The 13,701-nt window shown below is 42.8% G+C and overlaps 1 protein-coding gene and 1 long non-coding RNA gene across 5 annotated transcripts in view; one reads left to right on the top strand and one right to left on the bottom strand.

The window, feature by feature from the left end:
• The window catches only part of LOC140121480 (uncharacterized), a 31,724-nt gene extending 21,295 nt beyond the window's left edge, over positions 1–10,429 (bottom strand). The window contains exons 1-2 of one of the 2 annotated variants that reach the window (XR_011854112.1): positions 10,364–10,429; positions 9,776–9,879 (exon numbers count right to left, since the gene is read on the bottom strand). This is a non-coding gene — a long non-coding RNA (uncharacterized lncRNA). The remainder of the gene's footprint in view (positions 1–9,775; positions 9,880–10,363) is intronic. The other variant, XR_011854113.1, reaches the window with a different exon arrangement.
• LYST (lysosomal trafficking regulator) overlaps positions 1–13,701 on the top strand; it is a 511,246-nt gene that overhangs the window by 251,482 nt on the left and 246,063 nt on the right. For all 3 annotated transcript variants that reach the window (XM_072141114.1, XM_072141113.1, XM_072141115.1), the window contains exon 23: positions 4,659–4,836. In XM_072141114.1, the coding sequence (XP_071997215.1) occupies positions 4,659–4,836 (178 nt within the window). The remainder of the gene's footprint in view (positions 1–4,658; positions 4,837–13,701) is intronic.

The raw sequence follows: 13,701 nt of genomic DNA, 5'->3' as shown, positions 1-13,701 counted from the left end.
TTGGCGTCTTACAACAGCACAGTCTGCTTAGCTTGATACCCCGATCTCAGCGGAGGAGGTGGAACTGACTATACAATCGCTCCCCACTGGGCCTTGAGGGGTGAGTGATACAAGGACAATTGCGAGGCCCTGACTCCCCTCTCCCTGAACCTGTACTCGGCTCCTTTGGAGAGTGGTTCCCTTCCCGAATCCATGCAAGATGCTCTCATTGTAGTCCTTCTTAAACCAGGCAAGGATTCTCTACTACCCGACTCCTACCGCCCAATATCCAACTCGGACATTAAAATATTAGCACAAATACTAGCCATGCGACTTAACAAGGTGATCCTATATATGGTTCCTCCTGACCAAATGGGGTTTCATTCCAGGCAGGGGGACTGTCATTAGTCTGCATTTGAACATTGCAGAAACAGAGGGCTCAGCGGACCCTGGGTTCATACTATTTCTGTTATGCAGAAAACAAGTCATCACACAGATCTGTACATGGAAAAATAAAAAATAGTAATCGAATTGTGAAGATAGGGAATGAAAAATAAAAACGCAAAAATGAAAAAGGACTATGGCGGAAAAGGGGTTAATGGACATCCACAGACTGAAAGAAGGATTATAAACCAAACACACTTACATGCCAGTTTGTGAATCCTCTGGCAGGATCTGCTCTTCTTTTAGCTGCTTGTGCTCTGATTACTAGTACAGCGCACGCTGGGTCCCGGTGCATGGAAAGGGCTCGCGGGCCTCCATAGTCGTTAAGTCTTTGCTGCATATCGATTGCCGCCGACAACGCTGCCGGGCGCTAGCAGCACATTGTAATGAATGAGGAGTAAAATCCCCATATACTGCCATATTGCAGTATGGCAGTTTATGTTATGGTAGGATCGATCAGACAACCTAGGGTTAAAGTACCCTAGGGAGTCTAAAAAATAGTAAAAGTAAAAATAAAAAAATGTTAAAAAAAATTATAATTAAAAATAAAACCAAAAAATTCAAATCACCCCCCTTTCCCTAGAACTGATATAAATATTAATAAACAGTAAAAATCATAAACACATTAGGTATCCCTGCGTCCGAAAATGCCTGATCTATCAAAATATAATAACTGTTTTTCACTGCGTTTATCCCCGTAACAGAAAATAGCGTCCAAAGTTGAAATTTTTTTTGCCATTTTGAAAAATATTAAAAAATGAATAAAAAGTGATCAAAAGGTCACACAGTCCTTAAAATTATAAAAATGAAAACGCCATCAAAAGTCGCAAAAAATGACACCACCCACAGCTCCGTACACCAAAGTGTGAAAAAGTAATTGGTGCTAGAAGATGGCAAAGTCCCCCTAAAAATTTTGGTACAGGAGGTTTTAATTTTTTTAAATGTATGTAACCATTATAAAACCTATACAAATTTGGTATCCACGTAATCCTAGCGACCCAAAGAATAAAGTAGACCTGTCATTTGGTGCGCACAGTAAAAGCTGTAAAATCCAAGCCCACAAGAAAACCTTTAAAATGTGTTTTTTCACCATTTTCACTTCATTTGGAATTTTTATTCCCGCTTCCCAGTACACGGCATGTAATATTAAATTACATCACTACGAAGTGCAATTTGTTACGCAGAAAATAAGCCATCACACAGCTCTTTATGTGGAAAAATCAAAAAGTTATAGATTTTTGAAGGTGGTGAGTGAAAAATGGAAGTGAAAAAACTAAAAAAGGCCAAGTCTTTAAGGGGTTAAAGAAAAAAAAAGGCTTTTTAGCGATATGCAAATGAGGGGCTTTCAGCTACATAATTGTAAATGGAGCCTGGTGCCCCCAGGCTCATTTACATAATTTTATAAGCTTTTTGTTTTATTTAAAACTAGGGCATAAGAAGTTTTACCCCTTACCAATAGCCCCCAAAGTCGAAAATGCCACTTCTTTGCAATTTTGAAAAAATGTAAAATATTCAGTAAAAAGTAATCAAAATGCCGTACAGTTCTTAGGGTTGTTTGCTTTGCAGTTTTTGTTTCCCCTCCCCAGGTCTTACCTTTCCTAATGTGTGTAACCATGTCTTGTCTGGATTGTTTTATTAGTTACGTAATTAGTTACGAAAAACCGCTGGAGATTCATAGCTTGTTTTGATAGTCTTATATACACTCACGGGCCACTTTATTAGGTACACTATGCTAGTAACGGGTTGGACCCCCTTTTGCCTTCAGAACTGCCTCAATTCTTCGTGGCATAGATTCAACAAGATGCTGGAAGCATTCCTCAGAGATTTTGGTCCATATTGACATGATGGCATCACACAGTTGGCGCAGATTTGTCGGCTGCACATCCATGATGCGAATCTCCCGTTCCACCACATCCCAAAGATGCTCTATTGGATTGAGATCTGGTGACTGTGGAGGACATTTGAGTACAGTGAACTCATTGTCATGTTCAAGAAACCAATCTGAGATGATTCGAGCTTTATGACATGGCGCATTATCCTGCTGAAAGTAGCCATCAGATGTTGGTTACATTGTGGTCATAAAGGGATGGACATGGACAGCAACAATACTCTGGTAGGCTGTTGCGTTGCAACGATGCTCAATTGGTACCAAGGGGCCCAAAGAGTGCCAAGAAAATATTCCCCACACCATGACACCGCCACCACCAGCCTGAACCGTTGATACAAGGCAGGATGGATCCATGCTTTCATGTTGTTGACGCCAAATTCTGACCCTACCATCCGAATGTCGCAGCAGAAATCGAGACTCATCAGACCAGGCAACGGTTTTCCAATCTTCTACTGTCCAATTTCGATGAGCTTGTGCAAATTGTAGCCTCAGTTTCCTGTTCTTAGTTGAAAGGAGTGGCACCCGGTGTGGTCTTCTGCTGCTGTAGCCCATCTGCCTCAAAGTTCGACGTACTGTGCGTTCAGAGATGCTCTTCTGCCTACCTTGGTTGTAACGGGTGGCGATTTGAGTCACTGTTGCGTTTCTATCAGCTTGAACCAGTCTGCCCATTCTCCTCTGGCATCAACAAGGCATTTCCGCCCACAGAACTGCCGCTCACTGGATGGTTTTTTTTTTTTTGGACCATTCTCTGTAAACCCTAGAGATGGTTGTGCGTGAAAATCCCAGTAGATCAGCAGTTTCTGAAATACTCAGACCAGCCCTTCTGGCACCAACAACCATGCCACGTTCAAAGTCACTCAAATCACCTTTCTTCCCCATACTGATGCTCGGTTTGAACTGCAGGAGATTGTCTTGACCATGTCTACATGCCTAAATGCACTGAGTTGCTGCCATGTGATTGGCTGATTAGAAATTAAGTGTTAACGAGCAGTTGGACAGGTGTACCTAATAAAGTGGCCGGTGAGTGTAGTTTAAATACAACAGATGCAGAATTACAGTACATTGCATTGCTCTGGATACTTTAACTTGAATGCTGACTTGCTGACAGAGCTATTGTTTATCATTATACAAAACACAACTGTGATTTGATGTATGAATAGACCAACATTGCATGCATTACCACCTGTACTATGTTTTGCTTGAAAACAAATTTTACATTTAAAAAAAAGAAGGCCGTACGGTTCTAAAGATGGTAGCATTGAAAACAGAATGACAGCTCCATAAACCAAATTATGAAAAAGTTATTTGCGCCAGATTAGATACGATTCATGTGAATAGGCTGCTCCCGGAAGAACGTTATAGTAAATACCTGGTGATGTAAATAATAGTAAATACCTGGTGATGTAAATAATAGTAAATACCTGGTGATGTTAATTATTTACATCACCAGGTATATACTATATCAACTTCCCAATTTCCTTATGCCATGAACACATGAAACGTGTTGACTGTATTCCCCGCTGGTCAGTATGTTGGCATCATAATCATATTGCTTTAATTGTGAAATTGTTATATTATGAGTGCAATGATTGGACGAAACAACAAGTGCCAGAGTGATATATATTCTCTCATTTAAAATAGGAGTGAGGTCCCTGCTTACAAGAGCTTAAAGTCTATGAGAGTGAATGGGATGACACAAATGTTATACAGGCGGTCCCCTACTTAAGGACACCCGACTTACAGACAACCCATAGTTACAGACGGACCCCTCTGCCCACTGTGACCTCTGGTGAAGCTCTCTGGATGCTTTACTATAGTCCCAGACTGCAATAATCAGCTGTAAGATGTCTGTAATGAAGCTTTATTGATAATTCTTGGTCCAATTACACCAAAAATTTTGAAACTCCAATTATCACTGGGGCAAAAGAAAAAAAATTGTCTAGAACTTCCATTATAAAATATACAGTTTCGACTTACATACAAATTCAACTTAAGAACAAACCTCCAGACCCTATCTTGTATGTAACCCGGGGACTGCCTGTACAAGCTTGTGTAATTCAGAAATAAGTTCCGGGTTGCGCAGGACACACCTGAACAGAAAATTGGATCTGCTCATCTCTACCTGCAAGTTAGTAATAGAGGTCCAAACAGATTTGCCCCAGTTTATTTCCAGTCTGGAATATTTCCTGAATCTCTCCAGCATATCAGTTAAACAAGGCAAAACAGTCTTTGTACCAACTATAAACAAGTGATTTGCATATAGTCAGGCATTTTAACTTCTGTTTCCTCTGTTTTATCCGCTTTTAAAAATGTTTTAACTGTTTTTTTTTTGTTTTGTTTTTTTTAGATCAGTGGATGAATGCATACATCTTGTGTGCTGTGGGATTTATAGCCTGTTATGTGGAGTGATAATAACTATGCCAGATATCATGGTATCCAATGTTTTCAATGAAATAATACAAGTGGATGTCCTTTTAGTGTTAGTTAATCACCCCTCTTCACTTATTCAACAAGGAGTTCTTAAAGTGAGTATTTAAGTGTTCTCTTTGTATAATTGTGCTTGCCTTAAAGCAAACCTGTCACCATGAATGCCATTTTTATGGCATTTTCCAATAGCCTATGCTATACCGATTTAAAAAAAAAAAAAAAAAAGCCTTTTGCCAGCATTTGGAATCATTTCAGTAGTATATATAAATTTAATTTACATTGAATGATGAGTCCCAGGGAAGAGGCAGCTGCCTCACAATCTATGATTCTGTTTAAATGATTCGGCATGTTGTATGGATGTTGCATGTGGTATTTCTGTCCTCAGATTTTGACAGGATACAAATCCCCACCACAGCAGGAATATAACATTCCTGTCACATTTTCTCGTTCCACTTCTAATGTGGTCTACCTGATTGTGTGTGATATCTAAAATTTAGAAGAAAATTTAAAAAATGAAAGCAATAAGAGGAATTTAAATGTATCACCTTGCACCCATTGTTTAACAGTAAATCTTTATTCGGAATCAATGGTTAAAAATGTAGGTAGTGGTACACAGAAGAGAGTTTATCCCCTTGCAGGATATCGTAATAGTAAAAAAGAATACATGTTGCATACCTATACAAGTTCAGAAAGTGTGTGGAGAGTCAATCCGTATGGTAAGAAGAGTGCTATAAATCAAGCTGTACTGACATGGTATGCATTTCCACTAACTGGGGTACAAAAGACATACACAGCTACATGACAAACACCAATGAAATGAAAAAGGTCTTACCAATTTTGCCCAAGTACGCTCCTGCAGCAGGGATAGCGCCGTTCTTGAAGCACATTTTAGCTTGAATTGTCTTCGTTCGGGGGTGGCGTCATCCAGTTCAGGGCTTGTCTAATGTATTCATCCCAAACCAATGTGCAGCTGGCGATCAATCGCATAATTATAGCACGCGCCGGTCGCACAATGCAGCAGCTTCACACACAGTGTTGGGGACTGCGTTATCCCTGGTGGAGGAGCGTACTTAGAGTGCCAAATGGGTAAGACCTATTTCATTTCATTGTTGGTTTTCATGTAGCTGTGTATGTCTTTTTTACCCTGGTTTGTGGAAATGTGATAGACTATACCATGTCAGTACAGCTTGATTTATAACACTCATATTACCCTATGGATTGACTCTCTATACACTATCTGAACCAGTATTGGTATGCAACATGTATTCTTTTTTACTGATTGCGTGTGAGAAAATGTCATTTGGAAGTTTTTATATTGCAGAAACAGGGCAAAACCTCAAAGGCCGGACAAGGCCTTATTGCCACACAATAAATCATGCACAGAAACATCTACAAACATCTTTGTAACATCCATTTGTTAGCTATTAAGGGGTATCACAATTTCAAGACAATCATTTTATTTGGTCTTTTAAACTCAACAGGAATACACCTGCACATGTTACTGCAACCTTTGCCTGCGTATGTCTGTACAAGTATCATTAACTCTTGTTTAGACAAGTTTACTTCTTTAAAATGGCACTTTTCTCCCTCTCTTGGGAATACAAGTTGCAGCCTCTTCTAGACCCTTTAATACTGCAGCTCTTAACCCCAAGGTCATGTGACCTGAGATCAATGACTCAGTATATGCTCTGGTAACATGACTTTCTATGGCTTCAGAGACTGAGCTGGAGCAGTGAAGAGCTCTGCCCATTTACATGGCACCGTGCTACTGCATACAAAGCCATCATACTGACAGGCTGATCCTATACTGTGACAAGCAACTGCTGAGTACAGCTCATACTGAACGCCGCGCCGAAAGGGGATCCTGTGATATCAATCATGACATCACATTGACTCCTCAACCAGAGTGTGCCAACAGGCATTTGAGAAACATGCTATGTGCATCCTCTTGCATATCTGTATATACAGATCATTAAAGGTGACCTAATGGGCTACTATGATTCTATCACTGATTGGTGGGTGCTATCACAGGTTGTGTGACATGCATTGACAGTCACCAATTGTGTGGATAGTTCTTTTGACTGGATCCATACACTTGAAACAATAATTACAAATAAGGTCAATATGACCTCTTTGAGACCCATTAGTCAATCATACATTAAAACGTCACTTTTATTCATTCTTATTAAAAAGAACCAGTAGATATTATTTATATATATCCTGTGGGCTAGTTTTCTATAACAGTTAAAATTTATGTAGTTTGAGTGTAGTGTATATGTAGGATGTCAAACATCAGAGCCAGAGAATTATTACAACTGCAGAAGGTTCAACAAAAAGTGTTCTCAGTGCCACTTCTAGATTAATAGGTGTCCCTGTTCATCAGTTCTTCTAGAGCACAGTTGCAACATTGTATCACTATTAGGTACTGGCACACACTTTCTTGTTTACACTGTGTCCAATTCTAATATCACTAGTGAATGAACTTCTTCTGTATGAACTTGGGCTAGTCATGTTTGCATATCACTGCATATTAGTACAGATCACAATCTCTGGCTAGCGTTTATTTCACTATCCTTATTCTCACAATAAGACTACTATCTAAGGGGCGTGGCCTGGCTATGGCGGAGTGAGGAAGCAACCTTGCTTTGCTCCCGGCCAGCCAGGAATCCTTGCCAGCAAATCTCCCTCCATCCTGCCTATTTATGTACCCCATGGGACCCAGAAAGAAGAGGGGTACAGGGCACACCGCCTCCACCACAACGTGGCCCTCATTGAGGGGTATAAGCCAATACCTGGTCCCGCAGGCCTCCCAGGACAAGCGACCTACTCAGGAGGAGGACGGCGACCTGATCGACTTGTCGCCCCCGGCTGCCGTGCTCCAGATGCTCGTCCCGACACCGGATCGCTGAAGCGGCAGCAGCCCAGGAGGCCAGCGCTACAGGTACCTCCAGCCATAACCTGTCGCCCTCTGGTCTCGCCGCTCTCATGTCGGGGATGAATGGCTCCTGCCTCTCACCAGTACAGTGCAGCCCCACTCTGCAGCGGCCCACTGACCAAGCTACAGCCGCAGGTGAGCAACACCTCTCCCCTGCAGTCTGGGATTTTGATCCCATCCTAGTTCCACAGGAACAGAGGAGCCTCACTCAGGCTATGAGCCCCTGCCCCCAATCATCTGGGCTGCACTCCTTAAGCTCAACAGGAGCCCCAACCCCAGAGCTGGCCTCACCTGCCCCATACCAGCAGACTGCACTGTACCCAGTGGTAGTGGTGCAGAAGGCCACCTTGCTCCAAGCACTAGACCCAAAGGCCCCTGCGGCCTCTCACACGCACTCAAGCCCAGCCGAGTCCTCTCTGGAAGCCCCAACTCTCTCCCCTGATGCCTGGCCTCAGAACACGCCGACTTGGCAATCTCCTGTGCCACCTCGATCATCTCTGTCATAGAGCCCGAATTTATGCCTTCAAGATACCCAAGACAGAATATCTGTCCAGTCCCTCCACCAGTCACCCGCAATGGGGGCACACGCCTCTCCACAGCATTTTTCCGGCCTAGGGACATTATCTGTAGAGTCCATAGATATCAATTGAAAGAACAAATCATGACCAAAGCAAGGGAGGCAGGCAAAGTGTGCTTACAGACCAGTTGTTAACTGATTTGTCCCGCCTGACACTACAGATACGCAAGGCCCTTAAGCCCCTCCTGGGCATCCCACAGGACAGAAACATACCATACTCTTGGGGTTTCCCGTTTTGCCTCCAAGTTAGGCGTGACGGCATCCTGATGGTGCTCCACCATCCCGGGGACCTCCCAGTGTTCCTCGCTGCTCTGAACCTGCCAGAGGTCTCCATCCCAGACTGGCACTCTTTCCTCCCGACCGGTCCCTCTCCTCAACCACCGAGACAGCAGAGATTTCCCAGACGAAGAGCCAGGAGACTCTCTCCAGATAGGCGCGATGTGGGCGCCCAGGGCCCTCCCCACCCAAGATGAACATCTCCTGATCCAATCCGGACTCTGTGCTGTTCTTAAGGATCACTTGGGGCCCTTTTCTTTCACTTCAGTCGTTGGACTGGTCTCTAGTAGACTCCTGCAGTATCCTTTACAGTGTCACGTAGTCACATACATTATTACAGTTCTATAATGTTTACGGTTGACCTGATTGCAATGTTTTCCTATTTAGGCATGGACACTTATGCCTGACTCCTTTGGCAGTTCCTGGCCCTCGGGGCGCCCTGCATGGATGGAACGTCTCTTATTGGGCCCCACGACCAGCTGGTCTGCTCGTGGTATAATTTGACCCCATTAGGCTCGTCACTGTCCGCGGCAGGGACTGACCCTAGACCTTAGCGGCCCTTTTAAGCCGCTTTATTTTTTTTCTTTACCTTTTTCTATTTGTTTAATTTGTTTAGGATGAGGCCCCCAGCTAGACTGCTGATGCAGGGCCTCCTCACACAACAATTTATGTAAAAAGTTACCACATAGTTACCACAGAGCTCTATAGATTTTACAAACAATGGTATCTATAGTTTTTAATTGGTTCATAAATTCCTACCTTTACTAAACAAATTCCAATTTTGGTCCATGACAAACCGAAAAATACTCCCGCCATATTAGTACCAAATAATGATACAATACTGTTACCAATTAAAACTACCATAAGACCAATATTCCAAACAATAGCTACAATTTCCAAATGATCCCTCCAAACTATAACCCACAGCACTACCACAACATAAAGAGAATACCAATATACGGAGAATGAACACAATACTCTATTGACAGCCCAATATTACCAATAATTTACCCAATATAAACTCCATTTACTGATCTTTACCACCATATTGTTACACAAACACCCCCTGCAAAGGACAATATCCCTAATGATACCTTTGTACACGGCCCAAATAATAACACTACATCAAGACCATTAACATTACATAATGACATAATGACTGAATGAAGTAATGAGTGAATAATACTTGATTACTAAATGATAATCTACGCATACAGACCAGTATTTACCACAATATAATAGTAGATACCAGAAACTGCAGTGTAATCCAATGTCTTACAGGTGACGTCTCTCATGCTGTCTCTTTCCTTCTGTCTGCTCTTCCGGGCGACTTCTTCCAGCCATGCCATATCTCTGAGGGTTTATAAAACAGACATGGTGGGCATTATCCTATATTCTCCTCACACCTGAGCATCACATGCAACACTGACCACACTGTACCCCCCACATGTATACCCTCACACCTCAACTGACCACACTTTTCCCCCACATATAACATATATACCCCTCACACCTTTACTCATCACACTGTGCCCCCACATATGTCTTATATACAACTTGCACCACAACTGATCACACTGTGCCCCCCACATATATCGTATATACAGCTCACACCGCAACTGACCACATGGAGCCCCCACATATACTGTATCACATATACCCCATCACACCACAACTGACCACACTGTGCACCCATAATGCTACAAGCAGGGTCCCCCGTAGTGCTTCACTAGGTAGGTCTCCCCCTTAGTATTTAATTAGGCAGGGCTCTCCTTTAATAAATCATAAGGTAGGCCCTCCACTTAAGAATTTATTAGTCACAGGGGTTAATACATACACAGTGATGTCACAGCACAGAGGGTTAATACACACACATGAACACAGTTATAGCACAGAGGGTTAATACACACAGTGATGGCACAACACGGGGTTAATACACACTTACACACAGTGATAACACAGGGGATTAATACAGAACACAGTGATGTCACAGAACTGGGGGTTAATACACATACACTGATGTCACAGACCTGGGGGTTAATGGACACAGTGAAGTGTCAACTTTACCAATAAAAAATGCTGAAAACCATAAAAATAACTGATGACAACCCCACACCACAATGCTGGCTCACTATGGACATAACATGTACAGTACAAGCTGAGAGGTGTCTCACACTAGAAAGTTAATGAATGCAATTAAGTGAATATAATACTGATCTGAGACAGGCAGATGTGACCTGTCACAGGCTGATGTGACGGGTCTTCTCCTTCAGGGCCAGAATCAACTTATGGCTAAAGAATTTTCCATCAGATGTCCTTAGCTCCGCGCAGCACATGCCCCATACTGTGCAACTAAAAATATCACTTGGATAACAGAAATATGCCCCCCAAATATACCCCATAATTTCAGCCGCTCTGGCCCCTGGATATATAAAAAATACATTGTGACCCCCAATGTATGGCTATACTATAACCCCTGAATAAATAATACTGCACCCCTAATTATATGTTTCCCCCCAATTAATTACACAATATATGTACCTATAATGAATTATTTTACCTATTTATTGTCCTTTCTAATATGCTGTGGTGCCCCATGAATTTTAGATGCTGGCCCTCTCAAGTAATTATTTAATAAAATGGGCTTCTCAACTCATTGTATATACTGCCTCCTCAATTATCTAATATACTGCCCCCCACCATGTAAACTATTTTATATTCAATATACCGTATATACTCGAGTATAAGCCGACCCGAGTATAAGCCAAGACCCCTAATTTTACCACTAAAAAATGGGAAAACCTATTGACTCGAGTATAAGCCGAGGGTGTAGTATACAGCCAGCTAGCCCCCTGTAGTATACAACCAGCCAGCCCTTGTAGTATACAGCCTGTCCCAAGTAGTATACAATCAGCCTGCCCCCATGAAGTATACAGCCTGCCCCCATGAAGTATACAGCCTGCCCCCATGAAGTATACAGCCTGCCCCCATGAAGTATACAGCCTGCCCCCAAAAAGTATACAGCCTGCCCCCAAAAAGTATACAGCCTGCCCTCAGTATGCCTAGCGAATAATAAAAAAATAAACTTAATACTCACCCTCCGACGATACTCACCTTTGATGCTTAGTGGCGGCTCCCGGTCCTCGGCGGCGGCTCCTGGTCCTCGGCGGCTTCTCTCTTCTATCTTCACGTGCCGGCAGTCGCGTCCATGCGACTTGCCGGCGGGCGCACAGTGCGATGCGGCGGTGTCGCCGCTGATGACGTCATCAGCGGCAACACCGCTACATCATATTGTGCGCCCGCCGGCAAGTCGCATAGACGCGACTGCCGGCACGTGAAGATAGAAGAGAGAAGCCGCCACAGAGGATCGGGAGCTGCCGCCGAGGACCAGGAGCCGCCGCCAAAGACCGGGAGCTGGAGGGTGAACATTAATTTTTTTTATTATTATTGACTCGTGTATAAGCCGCGATGAGGTTTTTCAGCACATTTTTTTTCGGCTTATACACGAGTATATACGGTAGTTTATTGAAAAGAAAGACCAGCTCTAAACAAGAATCAACAACATGCACCAAGTAATTTTCAGGGCACACATATCAAGTATCACGCAGGATCCGTGTACAACGCAATGTCACAATAATTGTATATGGGGAATAGGTAAGAATCTCACATAAAGATTCAAAAAATGATCTAGAGCTTGGTAGCTCTTAAGTTTTGCCCTGAGAAAATTGGGGGCTGAGAAAATGACCAACCTTTCTAACAGAATGAAAGAAGTAGGCCCCACAAACACGAGGCGATTTCGCAAGACAAAGTTTAGGGACTAGGTTGTCATAGGAATTAGCTCCTTATGATGTTGTATAACCTCATCTAAGAGGCAATGTTCAGTTTTGAAACCATAGAAATTGAGAAAAGGGAGTATAGAGAAAAAGAGGGGCAGGGGGAGGGTACAAGACGGAGAACACACAAGGGAGGGAGGAGGGCGAGACTATCTAATCGGTAAAGGGTATAATGGGACTCCCCACCAGGATCTCTGAGGGATCAGATTCAAGTAAACAGTGCAATATATGCGGGTGTCTCTTTAAAAAGGAACCATGGTTGCCAGATTTGGGTAAACTTTTCGGTGGTCAGGTTCACTTCTGCAGTGAGTTTCTCCATTCTACATATGTTCTTGTACCCCCTCCACAAAGGGAGGAGGGGTCGAGGTTCTCCAATGGCAAGGGATGACTGCAGGGCAGCGGTGAGGAAGAAACAAAGAACGAAATGTCCCTGCCATGGGATGCATGTTTACCTGACCTTATGACCACTGGTTCGGGTCACATTGGATACCTTTTTTGGCTCCTATACCTCCACAAAGCCCCTGATGAGTACCTGTTTAAGGATGAAATGCATAGGGCTAGGATAGATCATTTAATAGGGTCAGATTAGGACTGCCCTTGTAAGAGCGGGGGCAAAAATCTTGGGGGTGCCAGGTCGCAATAGTGCATGAACAGGGTCTCCACGCATCTGCGCTACCTGACCTCAACCTACTGCACAGGGCGGACTCCTAGCCCTTGAGCCACTAGAACTCGCTTTCTGCCCTGGCACACAGACAGCAATGGTAAGAACATTCCATTTTACACTTGCTGATTGATCGACCATTATACTCTGTAACTTGTTCTGCAAGCAGGTAAACCATGTTTTTGCATTTATGGCATGATAGTCTACATTAGGATTACTAAATCCATAGAACGTAAATTTAGCATCCGATTGGATAAGTTGTGCTGTGTAGTCCTGCATGCAGGCAAACCATGTTTTTCAGAGATGCATTTCTATGTCAGGACAAATTTGCGTCAGAATTAAGTAATCTACAGAACATTGATGGAGTATTTGTCTGGCCTTAATGTATTTTTGGTCCTCAGAAATTCCTCATGTGAAAGACATAAGAGGTTTTACAATTGAACTGTTACTGATGTAACAAAATATCTGTAAATATATATGTAAATTGTTTGTTAGGGAATTAATTCTTTAAATATCGACCTTGGAATAAAAGTTAAGTTTTATATACTATTTTTCACCGGTGCTGCAGATATAGGGGTCCTAGAACATTTCTTTGCTTTTTTGGATGAGAATCTTTGTAGAGGATTTCATTTTTTTCTTAGCGTAGAGGTAATCGGCTGGAAGGCCTTCCTGACCTGCAAC

The sequence above is a fragment of the Engystomops pustulosus genome, chromosome 3 (genome assembly GCF_040894005.1).
Source record: "Engystomops pustulosus chromosome 3, aEngPut4.maternal, whole genome shotgun sequence".
Lineage (NCBI taxonomy): Eukaryota > Metazoa > Chordata > Amphibia > Anura > Leptodactylidae > Engystomops > Engystomops pustulosus.
This window is presented reverse-complemented; position numbering and strand designations above follow the sequence as displayed.